Source organism: Ascaphus truei, chromosome 6 (assembly GCF_040206685.1).
Source record: "Ascaphus truei isolate aAscTru1 chromosome 6, aAscTru1.hap1, whole genome shotgun sequence".
In the NCBI taxonomy this organism is placed as follows: Eukaryota; Metazoa; Chordata; class Amphibia; order Anura; family Ascaphidae; genus Ascaphus; species Ascaphus truei.
The window spans coordinates 53198479-53219729 of NC_134488.1; the positions used below are offsets into that span (position 1 = coordinate 53198479).

Genomic DNA, 21251 nt, shown 5'->3' on the forward strand with positions numbered 1-21251 from the left:
TTTGAAGCAAAAGGTGGCACTGTGTGCTCATTTGCATATCACTTACCAGAATCCTTTGCTGCAGTGAAAGCACTGTATGCTGGGTGAAAATGGTGAAAGGCAGGGCTGCAAACATGTCTAAGATATGCAAATGAGCACACAGTAATATTTTCATTTGCTATATGCTTTACTGTGGAGGGTTTTTGTCACTTTTCTTTTTTGTACCCACCATAACTGAACTGTGTGTGTGTGTATATATATGTATGTATGTATATGTGTATGTATATATATATATATATATATATATATATATATATATATATATATATATATATATATATATATACATGTAGAGGTATCAGTACCGTGTTAGCCGAGCTTCAATAATCAAAAAATAAATAGATGATACCGTTCTGTGGCTAACGCACAAATAAAAGCATTTTTTTAGCCACAGAACGGTATCATCTATTTATTTTTTGATTATATATAATCTTATGGTGTGTGGTACACGTGGTGTGAGGCGTTTATTTTTGTGAATAAAACATGACACGGTGTAATATGTCATGTGTTGTTGTTCATCTGAGGTTGTATTTACCTAATTTTAAGACCTGATAAGGAATTGTTATTATGTACTGATATGTAAAAACATAGAATTCAAAGAGGGTGTACTTTTTTTCACACACACATATATATATATATATATATATATATATATATATATATATATATGTGTGTGTATATGTATATGTGTGAAAAAAAGTACACCCTCTTTGAATTCTATGTTTTTACATATCAGTACATAATAACAATTCCTTAGCAGGTCTTAAAATTAGGTTAATACAACCTCAGATGAACAACAACACTTGACATATTACACCGTGTCATGTTTTATTTAACAAAAATAAATGCCTCACACCACGTGTACCACACACCATAAGAGTTAAACAATAACCCATAGGGCTTAGGCCCCCACCTCAGTGGCAGGCCATATAGTCTGAGGTAAAACAAAGAGGGGTTACATTTCTAGCACAATAAATTAAATTTTATTACAATATATGACATTTTATATCATAATCCGGATATTTTCTATTTATGCTGATTCCTTTATAATGTTTAATATACAGTAAATCTGCATTATCAATAATTAAGCATTTACTATTTACTATTTTGTTATTAGTGCTACTATGTATATTCCTATTTACTTGCCTAACAATTTACTTTCTGTCCATTCTCTTGTACATTATATTTACTTTTTCTCTTATTATACTCTTTGGGTGTCACTACATTCTCTTTATGTACCAATTATTTTAATCACCAAACAAGTGTGTATATGTGCTTGCACACCTATATACTGTATATATGGTTATTTCTGTCAATTTGATCAGATTTCGCAAACATGCAATAGATGGTAACTCCTGAGCCTTTTTGGCTCCCTATTGGTTAATTGTCAACACATGACAGCAGTAGTGAGTATTTAAATTCAGCCTGTAGCTGAATTTAGTCCTTCTCCCTGAGGAGGCAAGATGTTGCCTTCCAAAACACGTAGGAGGATTAACCACTTGGCAGGCATCCAAAGCAGTCACGCTCCCCCCAGTGACGTTACCCAGCTCCAGGCATAAGACCGCAACCATGCACCAGGACGCTGAGAAAGAGGCGCTAGTGGACAAAGCATCTGAGCTAAACACCAGATGATCAAAGGGGAAGCCCTTGGATTGCCATACTTGCTTATCAATTAAGCACACTTTGTGAGTGCATTACTTTGAACTATTTCTGTCTATTATTTTTATATTTATATTGCACCATTGGAGGCTTTTCTTGGTGCTCTTGTTCCAGACCCATTTCAAGCATCAAATATGTTCTAAGGTTTCACAAAAGATAGGGAAATGGACAGACTTGGTGGGCCAAGTTGTTCTTATCTTCTGTCAAATTCTATGTTTCTGTGTTTAACGTTAATTTTAATGATAGTTTATATTAAAGACTCCCAATTGTCACAGATAGGTTTGCAACATAATGCATTTATTGTAATTATATTAAACTTGAAAATAAAGGATTAGAATACATAGGTAAATAAATATCAATTCAGGCTCCTGAGTAATCTGTGGAAAATAGCTGAAGCGCTCAAATGCAGGTATAATATCAATAATAATAAGCCAAACCACTAAACCAGGGTACTAACAAATGATATAGTACCTATTGTGTGATATTATGGGTACTATCCTCCTGAAGACAGGTGGTATGTGGTGCAACCCACTCACCATCAGTCTCATTGGCAGGTTCACCTGAAAAATATGCAAATACTCACATCCTGGTAGGGTAGGTAGGCAAGCTGTGCAGCTACTCAATGCAATACAGGGAAAAGGGAGACCAAAAGCGCACCAGCAAAAACGGAGCAGGAAGGACCCAAAACAAAAAATAATTAAAAGGGCACTTTAATGTGACAACAGACCCATCCAACGCGTTTCGAACGTCACAGCGTTGAAAAAGAACGCTGTGACGTTCGAAACGCGTTGCATGGGTCTGTTGTCACATTAAAGTGCCCTTTTAATTATTTTTTGTTTTGGGTCCTTCCTGCTCTGTTTTTTCTGGTGCGCTTTTGGTCTCCCTTTTCCCTGTATTGTCCTGAGTAATCTGCATTATTTACTCCCCCAAAAGGAAAACATTGAATACACTAATTGCTACTAGTAATACCAGGTGAACTGTAAAATTGTTTAACACGGAAATAAAGTAGTACATTGAGACCTAAGAAACAAAACAAAGGCTACGGCTCAGTTTAATCCTTGTGACTATGTAAAAAGACACAGACAAAAAGTATCCTTAGCTGTTGCCATGGAAACAAACAAAGAATGTTCGCTAGAGTTATCATCCACAGAACAAATTTGAATTGCTTTGCTCCTATAGTTGTGAGTGTATATCACATTGACATTGTGGTCACCACAGAGAAACCAAAGGGGGGGGGGGATGGGTTCAGATTTTAAAAGGAATTAATATATGTAAGTGTAAACTAAATACATATGTAATTCTTTGGTGAATATTGTAAAATAATCAATTGTTTTGTACAAACCGTTTGCAGTGAGATTTTTTTTATAACAGCCTAGTTAAAAGTTGTCTTATTTTATATATATATTTTGGAATGTTTGTGTCTGTGTCTCATTATGCACGCCCAAACTAAGACCTAGAACAACCAAACTTGGATTACTTTACTGTATGTATCAAAATAAGGCGAACTGTCATGGTTTGGATCCTCTTGAACACTCAAAAAGGGGAGCTGCTACTGCTAAGAATGTTGGGTTCCTGACACTCCCGAATCCTGAAATATGGATCAGAGGTAACCAAATGGGCTTAACCTTTATTAGTGAGCCTGGTTACCCCCTCACCATCACACACCCGGTCAAGATAAAATCCAAGTTCTCAGAAGAAAAGCTAGCGGTGGCGTGTGAAACGTCATGACGAGTTGGGAATCAGAGGATTTCGGGCTAAGTCCCGGTCAGGGTAAAACTATTATTTAGAGTTCCCTGCACGTAGAACAGTCTAGTTTCAACCCCCAGACCCCCAGTAAATGTGCTTTTCATCTGTATTTTGTGTTTCACTGTGTATGCCTATTTCTGTGAATAAACTACAATTTATTTTATTATCTTGTTTTGCTCAATGAATGATCCTGGTAAAGGTGTATTACAAACATGGTCTCCCGTGACAGTATCATCTTAATAGAGATAACAGCTAAGGTCAAAAGAGTTGATGAGGTCAGCAAGTAATAGTGTGTAGAGAGAGAGAAAATGAGAGGTCCCAGAACAGAGCCCTGAGGTACAACAGACAGATCTACAGGAGACAAAGACATGTCAGCAACAGAGACTGAAAATGTGTTATGGGAGATGTACGAGGAAAACCAGGATAGAGCTTTGTTGCAGATACCAAGTGAATCTAAAATATGAAGGAGAATAGTGATCGACAGTCTCTGTTGAGTGAGCTGTACAAAAGCCAGATTGTAAAGAGCCCAGAAGGGCATGGGAATTAAGAAAGTTGATAAATGGAAGTCAGGAAAACATCTAAAGTCAATAAAGTCATACTAAAGTCAATTTAATGACTAAAAAAATGTATCAAAAGAGCATCCAACGTTTCGGCGCAGAAGCACATTCCTTTTTAAGTAATTAAATTGACTTTAGTATGACTTGATTAACTTATAAGTTAACTGTATAATTAGGTTTATTTTTTATCATTTAAAAAATATTTTTGCATTTTTTTTTTTAGAAATGCTATCCTTGTCTCTATTAGGGTAAGCTACTCCTGCAAAACCAGAAGCGGTAGGCAGCCAGCAGCTGCTATTCCCTGCTTTTTCTTCTTTATTTGAAAAGTATTTTTTAATGTGCTGCCTTTTATTTTAACCAGCAAATTCCAGTGTGTCAACCCTTTGAGGGGCCGCGGCACCAGAGTGCTATGGCCCCTCCGGCACTCCGATTATGTCACCGCTGAAGCGGTCATGTGCAAGGAGAGGAGTCAACCCCCCCCCCCTTCTGTTCCTCATTAGTTTAGATAGGAGCACAGGACACGATCTCCCCTAGCAAAACGAGACGCACTTTTTTTAATGTATCTGCTAGGTCATGGAGCCCGTGGAGTGCTAGACTGCGACGTATTAGCTATATCCTGGGTCACTCAAATTATTAATTAAAAACCAGGACAGCCATTAAAAAAACCATTACCAGCAAATTCAAAGATACGTCTAAGTGAAAGTAGGAGGGAGCCACGAGAGCCACCGTTGGCACTGTGCCTCTTCCAGTTTAGTTTAGGCTCCTGAGGTTTTTCCCTGTCCTCTTATGTTCCTACTAAAGTTTCTAGCACAGAAAAGACGGTACCTGTATACTGAATAATGCATTGTTGTTATGATTAATAACTTGACTGTATGAAGTTCTGTTGTTTCTTATACTGTTTCTAATTATTTTTATGTATTGTTTAATTTTATATGTGTAATATTTTTCTAGACTTTTTGCGTTTGAGTTGAAGGGGAGTTTATGCATAATTTACCTTGATTTACTCTTCTTCTAACCATATGTTGTTCTATTAGCTTGTAGGATGCGCTTCATCATTATGTTTCAGGACTTTATAAATTTGTATTAGTTACCATTTTCTTTCTTTGCATTGCAGGTATATGAAAATACATTAGGAAGACTACATTAAAAAGATGTCAATTCCTTTTTCAAACACACACTATCGCATTCCCCAAGGATTTGCAAATCTTTTAGAAGGGCTGGCCAGGGAAGTTTTAAGGCAGCAGCCTAAAGATATTCCGCTATTTGGTGCCAAATACTTTGCAGAACTGCTCAAACGAAAACAAGGTAAGCTGGGAACAATTCTAAATACACTTAAGTTAGTGACTTTAGTTCACAGGTTAGTGAACCTTTTATAATCACTTGAGAAAACTATCCCAAAAGGATATTTATCCCAAATTATCCCAAAAGGACTATGTGTAAGAGACAAGTGCAGAGGTACACACAGGGAGACAGTTTTGGGGAAATTAAAACATGGCTTTACTGTACTTAGCCTGTCCCTTTAAACAATGTAATATAATATACCACGCAAGCTCACACTGATTGAAAAATTATAGTATTAAAAATAGTTTATTAAATACAACATACAAAAATACTGGGTGTTAAAACGACATACAAAGCGCACAGTGGATCTAATTCTGAGTTGAGTGTTAACTCAGGATCCTAACAATAGTAGTGGATGACTGTTATATATTAGATCAATCACTCACAGCGGTCCCTAAATATGCGGGATCCGCTTGTGGTGTAGATAGAGGAGGGAATTGGAGGTTGCACAAATACTTAGAGCTTGCTGTTGTACAGTATATTGGCTGGCTACAAGAAGTTTATGGAACATTTGTATCATAGATGAAAAGGATTACTGTATATACAGTTTCTTGTCCCAATCCGTGGTTAATGCACCAATCACAAGTGTATAGCTAATAAATCTGAGAGTTATAACACTTGTGTATTTCTTGTGTCAGTGGTCTGGTAACCTTTATTCCATGTGTACACAGACAGCAATACCTATGTGAATGGTCAGCCTCGTTTTCAATATAACGGACAAGGGACTTAGTAATGTGACTCCTTAAATTAAATGAGACACATATATATGATTGCAACAAAACCTTGCTATTATTTCTTAGGCAGTTGTGCCTTGAGGGTCATGAAACCAGTGATTGTGTGTGCTGAGAGCGTCCTCACTCAGTCAGTGGGTGCTCTGGTAAGCAACATCTGGAAATTACCTTAAGTAACTTCTGGTATCAGTCTGATGCCGAGGCAGATACAATCAGTAACCTTGAAACCACAGTCTGGCTAAGTTATAGGTACTGTGTGCACTTGGTATTAGGTGGCTTCAATCTACCAGCCATCAGGTTAAATGAGCAGTGTATAGCTGTACGGTTTATAACTCCAAAGTATAATGTGACCTCAAGGAGCCCTGATAGAGCGGGTGATATGTAGATATGTACAGGCTGTATAGGTAGCTGGTGGAACGCTTCTAGAGATGTTCTGCATACATGAAAGCCTAGGGGCTGATTGCAGTGTTGCTCATAAAATAAATTGCAGCATAGAAACTGAGTGTTATATGTATAATATATGTAACAAGTTTGTTGTGTACATGCATCTATTGGTGGTAGCCCATATAGGTAAATGGTTACACATAAACCACCCGAGTGGAGGGAAGCCTATGATCTAATTTCCCTCATACAGACGGACACATGTAGTTACATAAAATGGGATGGCAACCCAGATTCATGAATGGGTACTAGAATACCATCCCGCAAGTGAAGGTAATTGTACACAAAGATAATTCCCCCTTCTACCTAGTAGAGGTCCCGCATGTCCGTTTGGGGCACCCAGAGACCTGTATAGTGCAGTTGCAGAGAGTTGCAGATACTCACAGTGCGAGATCAGTGAAGTGCGGTCTAAGTGAAACCCTGCGCGGAGGAGTATTAGTAGCACCCCGGGGGAGTTCTTCCCCATCTGCTAAATATGAGATATGACAATCTGTCCAATAGTACAAAATCTGGGTATATTACTGCAGCAAAATGTATGGGGACACATTTACTAAGTGGTGTTACTCCATAGGACACATTTCATGCTGGAAGACACCTTACAGCCCATTAACTTAACTTGAAAGGCCTGTAAGGTGCCATATTTTCGTTGCAGGTATCTTATGCAGATGCACGACTTAATGGCCCATTGAATTTAGTATACTTTGTTATTATTATGTATGAAAGATTTATACATGCTCGATGAAAAACAGGACAATAGTCAATGGTAGGCTTATGGTTTCAAAATACTCACATTGCTGCATATTGAAAAAATAATGTCAAAACTATTTTGAGAGTACATAGGAGGGAAAGCATCAGCAAGGGACAGTTGGGAGCAGTATTAGCTGACTGAATCCTGTTAAGGTACAGCATATGCAAATCAGAAATGTTTGTAATCATGGAGAGAAATCCAAGGTTCAACATTTCCATTGATGTACATGTTTTTGTTTACAGAGTCAAACTTTGATCCAGCAGAATGGGGAGCTGCACTGGATGACAGATTCTATAATAACCATGCTTTTAAGGCAAGTTACAACTCTTCTGAAATAAAGTATAACTACTGTCCAATGGAAAGACGAACTAGGGTGCTCACTCTGATAATGATAATGAGATATAAACAATCGTAAATAATACCTTGCGCAGTACCCCTATAGTGGAACCCTTGTGGGGGAGTTTATGCAGCTCAACCCAATAGGATCAATCCTGGATCCTTGGAAATATGTAAACAAAAGAGACTAGGGGAGCACAGAATCAAGACATACAGCAGTAAGCAATGAAACACTATGTGCTTCAAATATTCAAAACTTGAATTAGGACTGTTGATGAGGGGAATAGCACTACTAGAGAAATAAAGTAATACTCACACGGCCATGTGTGAGCACACACGTAGAAACTGGTTTCTTTACACTTAAGGCTGCGCTTATAGTGCCGGCGACGGCGATGCAAATTTGCCCGAAAACAAAAGCATTGCCGCCGCCGCCGCGTGCGCTTATAGTGCACGCGACGGCGACGGAGTGACGTCGCCATCGCCAAAACCCGCCGCCGGCAAAATTTGATTTTTCAAGGGGCGTCGCGTCACGTGACGGCCCTTGAACAAATCAAATTGCGGGAATCCCGTGGTGCCGCCGACAGGCGAAACATAACTTTCGCCGGTGGCGACGGCGACAGGTGACGTCACCCACCGTGTCGCCGTCGCCGTCGGCGGCACTATAGGCAAAGCCTTACCAGGTTAAAATGTGAGACAGCTTTAGTTTTGAAAGCACTTAGACTGGAGGAGGCTGTGAGAATCTCTGGTAGATTGTTCCAGTTTTGTGGTGCATGGTAAGAGAAGGAGGAGTGGACGGATTCTTCGCTGAACCTTGGGACCATGACCAGTCTTTTGGAGTCGGATCTCAGATGATAAGTGCTGCATGTGGTGGGGGTGAGGAGCTGCTGTTCAGATAGACTGGTAGCTTGCCCAGAAAGTATTTGAAGACAAGACAGCAAAGATGAGATTTGCGTCTAGACTCAAGTGATGACCAATCTAGTTCTTTGAGCATTTCAAAGAGATGTGTGTTGTAGTTGCTTTGGAGAACAAAAGGGTACTGCACCGACACACTTTATTCGAGCAAATACCCAGTATGTACCTGGCAGATACCTGGAATGCGCCGCTCCTCACCTCTGGCAAGCCCCGTTGCGTTTGCCTTCCCAGCCTGGGTTCATGCCTGGCTGACGGGCGGCTGATCTGTTAAATGATAATGATTAGGATTTAATAGGCTGCAATGCTTCGCGTGTCTACCAGATGGCATAAATTCATGAATTGTAATGCAGTATATATATATATATACTGTGCAGTATTGCAGCCAGCGGGAATAAAATGCTTCAATCCCTGCTTGGAAAATACCTCAATGCACTCGGGCAGAAAACAGTCACAAACCTCAATACACCCGGGTATACCCGAATTCGTGGGACTAGCCGAGCTCGAATAAAGTGTGTCGCCAGTGTATATTGAATTGTAGAGGGTATAACGTTTGCTAAGGTGGGTTTGGGGTGCCGAGCAATATATTATGTCCCCATAGTCGATAATTGGTATTAGTATCTTCTGTGCGATACGCTTTCTGACTAGCAGGCTTAGGGAGGATTTGTTTATGTAAAGTACACCCAGTTTGACATGATTTTGGATGTCAGGGTATCATTGTGCATCCCGAATGTTAAATGGGAGTCAAACCATATTCCCAAGTATTTAAAACTAGTAACAGGAGTTAGGGTGGTTTTAGCGTTGATTCTGATCTGGAGCTCAGTCATTGGAAGCTTTAAAAATGTAGCCTTGGTCCCAAATACCAGTGTTACAGTCTTGTCAGTGTTTAAAAACAGTTTATTTTGGGAAATCCAATTTTCAAGTCTCAAAATGTCAGATTGAAGTATGTGTTCAAGGTCAGAGAGGCTAGGGCTTTGTGCATATAAGATTGTGTCATCTGCATGCATGTGTATTGAAGCTCCCTTGCAAGCTGCAGGAAGATCATTGATGAACACTGAGAAGAATAGGGGCCCCAGAACAGAGCCTTGCGGGACAACACAGGTGATATACGGGGGTTGGAGTTAGAGCCTGAGATGGACACATGTTGGGATCTACCTTATAGGTAGGAATGAAACCAGTCTAAAGCATGCTTCCCTATTCCAGAGCACTGGAGTTTGTTTAGCAAGATAAGATGATCAATAGTATCAAAAGCCTTTGCAAAATCTAAGAACATTGCACTAGTGAGTTGTCCCCGTTCCATTCCACTCTGGATTTCACTGCAAACTTTTAGCAGGGTAGTTACCGTGGAGTGTTTGGGGCGAAAGCCACATTGGATTTGGCTAGGGAAATTTGTCTTGGTACAGCAATCGCTTAATTGCGAGTGAACACATTTTTCCATGACGTTGGATAGCATACATGATGGTTTACATGAATGTGTGCTGCACTTTGTTTGTTTTTGGCTCTGTAATTCAGATTTGTAATGCTTACAGTTTATAAGAGACATGTACAATATAAAAATATATTTGCTAAATGTATATTTTAAATGATTTGTATTTTATAATTATAGTATTTTATTAAAAAGCTGTTTTTCAATCTAGGAGGAAAATACTGATATCATAAAGGGACAGAACGCCACAATAATCCAAGCTGCCTTTCGAGGGCATGTTGCCAGAGAAGAAGTAAAGAGATTAAAGGAAGCAGCTAAGGAAAAGTGAGTGTATCTATCTCTTTTCTGCCATAAACTAAAGGACAAGATAAAGACTGCCAATGAAAATAAACAAGTCAGCAGTTCAACAAGCATTCATTTTGTCATCATACAGTAATTGCTGTGGAGAGATTGTTGATAGAGACCCCCCCCCCACACACACACAGCCTGATAACATAGCACTGTAAGATACATTTTTGGGAAAACCATGGCTTTTATTCAGCCCATAGATTTAAGCAATACATTTTAAGGAAGCACACAAATAAATAAACATCCTATCCCTTTGTAAGGGCTAACTCACTTTCCCAGTCCCTTTCTGCAGAGCGGGGAGGATAGGCCTCTTATCAACCTATGACCCCAAAGAGGTATCTGTAAGCAGGGGGCTCTGTATGTCAGTCTCTGGGTTGTGTCCATTGAGGGGACACCCTCTGGCAGTTTCCTGGATGCAGAGGATTTGGTTTCAGGGTATCTGTAAGTCTCTTTCTGGCAACGCAGTCCCTCTGTGTTCAAGAGATCCCCTGCAGTTCAAGCAGGAGGGTTTTCTACCTGTTTGATGAGCCAGGTGGACACTGGTTAATTATCTCTAGCTGCAATTAACCAGCTCCCTGCTTGATTCCTCAGTCCAATACAGACTTTCTATTGAAGCCCTTTTAGACAGGGGTTAAGGCCCTGTTACAAACACTGTAATAAATATTACATTTACAAATAATATTCAATAGTTGAGTTTTCTTACTATTGGGAAATTAATTGTATAGGTGCATATTGATTTAACATATAGTTTAAATATAAAAAATATTTACAGGAATAGTGTGCAACAATAAACAAATACACTTTGCTCTGGGGTTAAATCTCATACTACAAATAGCTCCACTTTAACTCTTCCTATTGACACTACTCAAATCGCAAGCTCATGCATATAACTGAAACCTTGAACTAGCACCTACTTTCACCAAATTTTCTTTGATGCATCTTGTATCATATTTTCTGACAACTTAATTGTCATCTCTCCTTTTTGTATAGTGAGACACATAACTAATTTTCCTTGCAAAGCAGAAGTATTTATTTTGTTGGAGATGCATAGGAAACACAACAACCACATCACAAAGAACAGAGTCTTGCAGTTGGTTTCTGGTAAGCATAAGCACATTTCTACCTTGCAGCATAACAGGCAGCATATACTGTAAACATTTGACGGCAAATAAAAACAACTTGGCCCAGCCTTATGACTGTCCCAAGCATGTTTGAAGTCCCTTACTGTATTGGTCCCTACCACCTTTGTTAGGAAGCTATTTCACGACTATACCACCCTTTCTATGAATAAGTACTTCTTCACAATTCCCCTTAGCCTGCCACCCTCCAGCTTCAGAGCACGACTTCTTGTTCTAGCACTTATCTTCCTCTCAAATATGCTTCCCTTTTGTACTTTGTTGAAACCCTTTATGTATTTTAATGTTTCAATCATAGCCCCCTCTCCTTGCTATCTTCTAAGCCAGTGGTAGGCAACACTATACACCTCAAGGTCAGCATGTGCGGCCCTTAAGGCCTCAAAAGAAATATATATATATGGAGCCATCCCTGATGAAGTTACTGTGCAAGTAACAAAACGCGTAGGGTATGTGACGTGACATTTGTGGACTTCCACACTTTCACAGTTAGCTGTTGCCAACACGCTGCAGATTGAGCCCCTCTCCCTCAGCGGTACTGGCGGCACATTGCCAGACATGATTTTGAGCAACACAGCTCACTCAAGATTTGGCTCTGGACGCTCCTGCACCTAATTCATCTGGGCACAGTGTTACTGGAGGTATACTCGTGCACCAAAATAGCCTAGTTACATACTGCCTGCGTTTCATTAACAGAAACTCCTCGGGGCATTCCAGCTCACCTAGGTCTCCTCAATTAGCCTCTCCTGCATGAGGATTCATCTTGTTGCTAGTCCTAATCAATGAAGATGTGTCCAGCCGGATGTTTCCGCTGATGAATGTTACCTTTGAATCCATATAAGAAGCATTTACATTTGCTACGGTGACTTCCATCTGCTGTATGCTTTTGCTGATCCACGGTACTTTACAAATCATTAAAGGATTGTTATGTGGCAAACGGAATGCCCGTTTTTATTGAATGTCATATTTTATATGTTTTCATTTGAATATTATATGTGAGTTTTTTTTATCTACTCTATTTTTAGCTATTAAATTATTCTGCACCTAAATATACCTTACAACCTTACTGAGTGGCCCCAGGCACAGATAATATTGTATGTAATATGATCAGTGGGAGATAAAATAAACAATTTTTAATAAGTCCATCTAAAATAAAAGAGGCCAAACTACAAAAACAAAGTGCAAAATATTGACAGTGCAAAGAACTGCTTATGATTAAGTGTGTCTGTGTTGTGCTCTCCTCTGTATGCATGAATAATGAGGGAGCAGCACAGTACCATCAGAGGGAGCCAAAATGATCCATTCCAAAAAGGGGGATCAGTGATATGTGTTAAGAGTTCACAATGCCATGTGGCGGCTACCTAGGTGCTGCAGACACTACTGTAAGTTATGTAGCGACTGCAGGTACGATTGCAAGCCGTGTGGCAGCGACCTGATTGCTACAGGCACATGAACCGCTCCAAACGTAAGTAAAGGTGAAGATCGCTGCTAGTTAAATAAAAACCGAATGGCCCCTCTGTGATAACAGCTTAAATAGGCTGTGAAGATACATCAGGTGGCGTCAAGGCTGCGTGGGCAGCCGAAGGTAGTATCTGCGTAAAACATGTTTAATCATAATGGATAATCCCTCATGAAAAAAGACTCCATGGTACAACAGCTGATTTCAAACACTTCAAATGAACACAGGGTAACTGCAACATCAGCGTTTCGCCTATGGTATTTAACTATAGAATATGTCAAGTTAGATGTAGCAGTAGGTCTTTTCGTCTTTTGTTCTACACCTGATTATTAGCCTTATCTCCTTCTGCCTAGCCTACTCCAGGTGACAAGCCATCACCCAAGGGCTCTGATACATGGTATACCAGTTGGTCAGTTTTTGAGGCTGAAACGTAACTGCAGTACCAATGCAGAATTTGAACATCAAGCCACTTTAATGACTAAGAGATTTCTTGACCGTGGGTACAGTAGGAAGTTGGTCAAAAGAGCTTTTAAACAAGCCAAATTCACCCCTCGAGCAGACCTCCTAAGAGATAAAACAACACACACGGAACAGAAGTTGATATGCTTTATTGGTAGATACAATAATCAGTGGCATCAGGCACGTAACATCTTCCAAAACCATTGGCATATACTAATGGCAGACCCGAATTTACAAGGAGCACTGTATACTTACCCGTCAATGGTGAGCCGTAGAGCTAGAAACCTACGCGACTCCTTGGTACACAGCCATTATGTTGAACCACAATCTAGCAACTGGCTCACAGTAAAACCAGTGGGCACTTTTACCTGTCAAAAGTGTAAAGCCTGTAAGAACATCAAAGTCAGTAAGACATTCAACAACCATGATGACACCAGAACTTACACTATACGCAAGTTCATTAATTGTGTCAGCACGGGAGTAATCTATATGGGCACCTGCCTATGTGGCAAAAAATATGTCGGCAAAACGAGGAGACAATTCAAACAGAGGGTTCTGGAGCACCTCGGAACAATCAGAAATAAAAGTGATACTCCGATTGCCAGACATGTTAATTTCTGCCAAAAGGGCAATACTGATTCAATTAGCTTCATAGGCATTGCTAAGTATTCACCTGGTATTCGGAAGGGGGACTGGGACCTGGACCTCCTTAAAAAAGAGGCGAGATGGATCTACACCTTGGGTACCATGTCTCCCAGGGGCCTTAATGAAGGGTTCATGTACTCTCCATTCATTTGAACAAACTTTAATGGCCCTCACTACCCCTATACTATCCATCCTGCAAACTTGTCCTCTAGCCTCTTATCTGACCTCCTGTTTAGGGCTTGGGTTTAGTTCTAGGATCCATGTCTGAATTATTATCATAACTTTATTAAGATACATAGTCATGAACACACAAGCACTAAACTAACAGCACTTCCCCACACCCCTCACCCAGGACTTATCCAGTCCTTAGTGCCCGTTTGTGCCTAACCAGCATCACTGTATACTTTAACAGGGTTTTGAGCACTATTCCCTAGGCAGTCCTGTGAAAACTGGACTTGTAGGTAGCACCCCCTCCTGGCAGACTCACTGGGTAGCACCCCCTCTTGGCAGACTCACTGACTGTTTAGTCAATGAGCCGTGATGTCATATCCAGGAGGTGGGACTTAGTGCTCTGGATAGAAATTTGCATGAACGCAGGGCTATTTAGCTGCACACCCTTTGGTGTGTCCCTCCCCCCCTTGTACTGCCCTGAGGAAGCGGCTACGTGAAACGTGCACGTCGGCAGATGGGTGCACGTGCAGGACTTCTTCACACACATGAGTCAGCTGACGGCTGTGTTCGTCAACAACTGCAGCGCGCTATTTTTCAAATTAGGTGCTTCTCTGCGATCGGATGATCTATAGGGAGCCCACACGAACCAAGATACCCTTCTCCCTGCTGTCACACGGTAGCAGTAAGCTGTTTATTTATTTCAGCATTACCATGTATTTATCTCCTACCTCTCACTGAGTACTGATCCTTTAGAGATCAACTCTGACAACAGAGTTGGTGTTGGGTCAGTACTGTTTACCACCTTATAGATAGATTGGTTATCATACACACCACCTACCTGAGAGATGCTGAACAGATTTTATACCTACCTGATCTGCATCAGCCCTACCGTTGTCACTATGTATGTGAGTCTAGTACAGGCCTGCACAACATACGGCCCGCGGGCCACATGCGGCCTGCCCGGCCTCTCTGTGCGGCCCGCAATGAGATTTAAAAAAAAAAAAAACCTTTAAAAAAAAAAATTTAAAAAAAAAAATGGCGGCGATTCCCCGCGGTCCCAGGGGTGATGTGAGGTGCATTGAGGTGAGGTGCATTGAGGTGAGGTGCAGGAAGGGTGATGTGAGGTGCAGGGGGTGAGGTGCAGGGGGGTGATTGGAGTTGCAGGTGGGGTGATTGGAGGTGCAGGGGGGGTGATTGGAGGTGCAGGGGGGTGATTGGATGTGCAGGGGAGGGTGATTGGAGGTGCAGGGGGGGGTGATTGGAGGTGCAGGGGGGGGTGATTGGAGGTGCAGGGGGGGTGATTGGAGGTGCAGGGGGGGTGATTGGAGGTGCAGGGGTGATTGGGGTGCAGGGGGGTGATTGGAGGTGTGGGGGGGGGGGGGGGTCATTGGAGGTGCGGGGGGGTGATTGGAGGTACAGGGGAGGGTGGTTGGAAGTGCAGGGGGGGTGATTGGAGGTGCAAGGGGGGTGATGTGAGGTGCAGGGGGGGAGAGTGATGTGAGGTGCAGGGGGGAGAGGTGTGAGGTGCAGGGGGGGAGAGGTGTGAGGTGCAGGGGGGGAGAGGTGTGAGGTGCAGGGGGGGAGAGGTGTGAGGTGCAGGGGGGGAGAGTGGTGTGAGGTGCAGGGGGGGAGAGTGGTGTGAGGTGCAGGAGGGAGAGTGATGTGAGGTGCAGGAGGGGAGAGTGATGTGAGGTGCAGGGGGGAGAGTTATGTGAGGTGCAGGGGGGGAGAGTGATGTGAGGTGCAGGGGGGGAGAGTTATGTGAGGTGCAGGGGGGAGAGTTATGTGAGGTGCAGGAGGGAGAGTGGTGTGAGGTGCAGGGGGGAGAGTGGTGTGAGGTGCACGGGGGAGAGAGATGTGAGGTGCAGGGGGGAGAGTGATGTGAGGTGCAGGGGGGGAGAGTGATGTGAGGTGCAGGGGGAGAGTGATGTGAGGTGCAGGGGGAGAATGATGTGAGTTGCAAGGGGGAGAAGGATGTGAGGTGAAGGGGGGTGGGATGTGTGTGGTGTGCAGGGGGGTATTGTGTGTTTGTGGAGAGGGAGTATTATGTGTGTGGGTGAGGGGGAGAGATAGAGGTATGAGAGATAGATGGGGAGTATCGCAAAGGTTGATAGTGAGGGGTTCTGGGGGAGATATGAGGATGATGATGAGAGGTGCTGGAGGAGAGATGATGATGATGATGATGATGATTTTACCCGTGCGGCCCAAATTTTTTTTCCTTGGAGCATTTCGGCCCTTCTCGCTTTACGAGTTGTGCAGGCCTGGTCTAGTATGTTATACCCACATTGTGGTTAGGGACTTATTGCTTTGCTCCCTCGACTCATAATCACTTCCCCTAGGGCTATATTCATAGGCAGTGATATTGAGCTGATTATATACAAACCCTATGCTCTATCATTTATCTACAGTATTCCTAGCTCTGTACTAGCTATATTATTAGCCAGGATCCCATTCATTCAGCCAGTCACACTATCTCATTGTTTTTTGGCAGACCTGGCTAGGGTTCCTTATGTATGCTAGAGTGCTGTATATTTTGCGTATTAGGGATTGTTTATACTGGCACATACTGTTACAGCAGCGACATTTAGGGTGCTTTGGTTCATTTGGACAGTGACTCACCATACTCACTGGTCCAAACTGCAACATACATTAATAGAGGATATTTGCAGTCAGCATTCATTGATCCAGAACACCACATTCAGTGTTCATATGAAGGATCTAAACGTTTAATTCTTATTTTATCACCCGTTATTTTAAATTATTTGAATAAAGTGTATGTTTTAAAGTGTTCACCATGCGACCTATGTGTTTAGAGTGCCCTTACTAGGTTCTTTCTCTCCGGTCTGTTATAATTATGTATCCTCATTCTTCTGATTCTGCCTATATTTCCTAAAAGCTATACTTTTTGCTTTTACAATACCGGCTTCTTCCTTTGTTAGTGTGACAAGATTTTCAAAAATAAAAACCAAGACATTTAAAAAATCTATTCATAAAACACATGCAATCACTAAAAATGGTATAATGGTATTTGTTTAATAGCGTCCCCATTTATGCTGTATTATTCATACCCCTCTCTCCCCCTTTCCACCCATTCTCTTTCTCCCTTTCCCCCCATTCTCTCTACCTTCCCCCCCATTCTCTCCCTCTCCCCCTCATTCTCTCCCTTCCCCCCATTATCTCTCTTCCTCCCCCCATTATCTCTCTTCCCTCCGTTATCTCTCTTCCCCCATTATCTCTCTTCCTCCCCCCATTATCCCTCTCCCTCCCCATTCTATCCCTTTCCTCCCCCATTCTCTCTCTCTCTCTTCCCTCCCCGTCTCCATTCTCTCTTGCCTTTCCTCCCCATTCTCTCTCCCTAGGCTCCCCCTTCCATTCTCTCTCTCCCTATACTCCCCCTTCCATTCTCTCTCTCCCACTCCCCATTCTCTCTCTACTCTCCCTCCCACTCCCCATTCTCTCTCTTTCCCTCTCACTCCCCATTCTCTCTCTCTCATTCCCTCCCACTCCCCATTCTCTCTCTATTTCTCTCTCTCTTTCCCTCCCACTCCCCATTCTCCCTCTCTCTCTTTCTCTCTCTCTTTCCCTCCCACTCCCCATTCTCTCTCTCTCTTTCTCTCTCTCTTTCCCTCCCAGTCCCCATTCTCTCTCTCTCTTCCCTCCCCCTCTCCATTCTCTCTTGCCTTCCCTCCCCATTCTCTCTCCCTATGCTTTCCCCATTCCCTCTCTCTCCCTTTCCTCCCACTCCCCATTCTCTCCCCGCCATTCTCTCTCCCCATTCTCTCTCTCTCTCTCTCTCCCCATTCTCTCTCTCTCCCCATTCTCTCTCTCTCTCCCCATTCTCTCTCTCTCTCTCTCCCCATTCTCTCTCTCTCTCCCCCCATTCTCTCTCTCTCCCCGCCATTCTCTCTCACTCTCTCTCCCCCCATTCTCTCTCTCTCTCTTTCCCTCCCACTCCCCATTCTCTCTCTCCCTCCCACTCCCCATTCTCTCTCTCTCTCCCACTCCCCATTCTCTCTCTCTCCCTCCCACTCCCCATTCTCTCTCTCTCTCTCTCTCTCCCACTCCCCCCCCTCTCTCTCTCTCTCTCTCTCTCTCTCTCTCTCTCTCTCTCTCTCTCTCTCTCTCTCTCTCTCTCTCTCTCTCTCTCTCTCTCTCTCTCTCTTTCCCTCCCACTTCTCATTCTCTCATTCCCTCTCCCTCTCACCCTCCACATATAGAGGTGTAGCCGACATTATTGCAGCCATTATCACACAATAATGGATGCAATAACGTCGGCTATATCTGCATATAGGCACCATAAACACAAGCACACACCTCATACGTCCACCACATACAAATAAAGAACCACACACGTTCCACATATACACACAATGTATTTCCCAGAAACACACACTGACCTACAGACACATTTACTGAAAACGAAAAAAACATACACACACTGAAAACTAAAAACACTCATACAGACCCTGACCTGCACAACACACACAAACCTTAACTTGCACAACACACACACACACACACACACACACACACACACACACACACACACACACACACACACACACACACACACACACTGACCTGTACAACATACATACACAAACCTTGATCTGCACAGCTCACACACACAGACCCTGACCTGCACAACTCGCACACACAGCCCTGACCTGCAAAACACACACATACACAGACACACTGACCTGCACAAGACACATATACAACCAATGACTTATACAACATTTAGACAGACCAGCACAGAGACACAGCCACTGACCATCACATTCATACATACAGACTGACCATCATAAACATACATACTGTGATGCCACACCACGTTGTAGCATCTTTTAGTCCCAGATCAAGGCAGGAAATGTAGTATTTCTCTAAATGGGGTTCATTTACAGGGATAAATAATACACTAACAGGTCCATCGTCCCTTTACGTCAAAACGAAAATATAAAATAAACTCCTACCCATTTTAGGAGACTAACTACACATTCAGCTTCAACCCTTACTGGATGGGCAGCTAAGCTGGTTACCACCCCAAACTGCTACTATTATAGCTTAACATATATAGTCTCTGAACACAGCAATAAAGTGTTTCGCTTACCTGTTACTCCAGAGTTTGGAGCAATCATCCCCGCTTCAGCATGGTTTCGCGTCCTTCCTTCCTAGGGGAGCTCGGCCCACGAGAGCTCAGAAAATCTCTCTACTGTAAGTCCAAAGTTAAGGACAGGACATCCCCGCTTCAACACGGTCTCTTGTCCTTCCTTCTTCTTGGGATTAACAACCCAGGCAGTCCCAGCAGGCTCCGCAACCACCGTCAAGCGGACCTAGGGGACTGTGCCAGCTTCCACAGCTGGGAAGAACTTGTCTCTGTCCCCCTTCTCTGGGAACAGCAGTCAGTCTGTGTCTGCCTTAAAACACTTCCTTATTAAATCAGCAGTTCAGGAGTTGTCCAACACTGACGCAGGTAATAGACCGCATGCCACACACATTGGCAAAGACCTACAGACATCTGCAGCATGGCAGAACTCCATCCCTTACCAGACACCACGCATGAGATTGACAACTCAGACGTTGAGACCACTACACAACCGCAAGAGGTGCAAGAGAGTGTAAGGCCTAAGCGGACAGTCACACTTACACAGAAATATGAAAATCAGCTTGAGCAGGCAATAACAATTTTATTTATTTATAAAATGTTTTACAAGGAAGTAATAAATTGAGAGCTACCTCTCGTTTTCAAGTATGTCCGGGGCACAGAGTTATGATGACAAATACTGCTTAACCCCGTTATAACGCGGTGCTTGGGGTCCACATATTGCGACTGCGTTATAATGGGGATCACGGAAAAAAATGGCCGCCGCGATCAGGGGTTCTCATCCGCCCGAGACTTCAGTCCCCCTGCCTGCACATCAGACCTCAGTCCCTCTGCTTCCACAACTGCATCACACCACGGGTCAGCCATCGCGGGGGGTGGGGGTGTGTGTGTGTTGCAATTGTTCCAGCTCCGCTTCATACAGTAATGTTACTGTAGCAACAATCGGTCAACAATCGGTCTATAACTTCTGCTAATAACACTGAAGTAATAGTAAATTAGAAAATTGCTTATCTCATATTACCTAAAAACATGGTTTCTCTAACTGGTTCCCAAAACGTTTTAGAATGTTTCCCCGAAAGTTTTAAAAATCGAGGCAACTCTCGCCTGTGACATTTGTAATTGACTCATCAAACTAGCCATATTTTTAGTGTGTGTCTGCCTCCGTGTGTCTGCCTCTGTGTGTCTGCCTCAATGTGTCTGTCTCCGTGTGTGTGTGTGTGTGTGTCCGTTAACAAAAAAGCTTTGGGAAAAATAATAATAATGAAAAAAAAAAAAACCTTGAAGATATTCTAAATTGGGAGCCACGATCAGACCGCATTATAATTGGAGCCGCGTTGTAGTGAATCGCGCTATAACGGGGTTGTACATTATATACAGGACATTGCATGCACAGTAAGAGATAATATATGTTATAGGCATATATAACAGTTACAGACCAGATTAAAATGAGAGACAGCTTTAGTTTTGAAATAACTTAGACTGGTGGTGGCTGTTAGATTCTACTTTTGATTGTTCCAGTTGTGAGGTGCATAGTAAGAGAAGGAGGAGCAGCCAGATACTTTGTTGAGCAGTCTTTTGGAGTCAGATCTCGGGTGATAAGTGATGCATGTGGTAGGGCTGGGGTGCTTGTTCAGATAAATGGGTAGCTTGTCCTGAAAGTATTTGAAGGCAAGACAGGAAAGATGAACTTTGTGCCTAGACTCAAGTGATGGGCAATCTAGTTCTTTGACCATTTAGCAGTGATGTGTGTTGAAGTTGCATTGGAGGACACAACGGCATATTGAATTGTAGCGGGTATCAAGTTGGCTAAAGTGGGTTCGGGGTGCTGTGCCATATACTATGTCCCCATAGTCTATAATTGGTATTAGCATCTGCTGTGCGATACGCTTTCTGACCAGCAGACTTAGGGAGGATTTGTTCCTATAAAGTTCACCTAGTTTGTCATAGGTTTTGGATGTCAGTGTATCAATGTGCAACCCAAATGTTAAATGGCAGTCAA

At 42.6% G+C, this 21251-nt stretch overlaps 2 protein-coding genes across 10 annotated transcripts in view; one reads left to right on the plus strand and one right to left on the minus strand.

Annotated features, from left to right (window-relative positions):
- Positions 1-21251, minus strand: part of RPL27A (ribosomal protein L27a) — a 240408-nt gene that overhangs the window by 187390 nt on the left and 31767 nt on the right. The gene's annotated exons all lie outside the window — the stretch shown is intronic.
- LOC142497040 (anaphase-promoting complex subunit 13) overlaps positions 1-21251 on the plus strand; it is a 127456-nt gene that overhangs the window by 21769 nt on the left and 84436 nt on the right. For all 9 annotated transcript variants that reach the window (XR_012802165.1, XR_012802166.1, XR_012802164.1 and 6 more), the window contains exons 2-4: positions 5116-5306; positions 7505-7575; positions 10145-10257. Coding sequence is in view for 5 of the 9 variants with exons in the window: in XM_075604288.1 (XP_075460403.1) it covers positions 5153-5306; positions 7505-7575; positions 10145-10257 (338 nt within the window). In the remaining 4 variants the exon portion in view is untranslated. The remainder of the gene's footprint in view (positions 1-5115; positions 5307-7504; positions 7576-10144; positions 10258-21251) is intronic.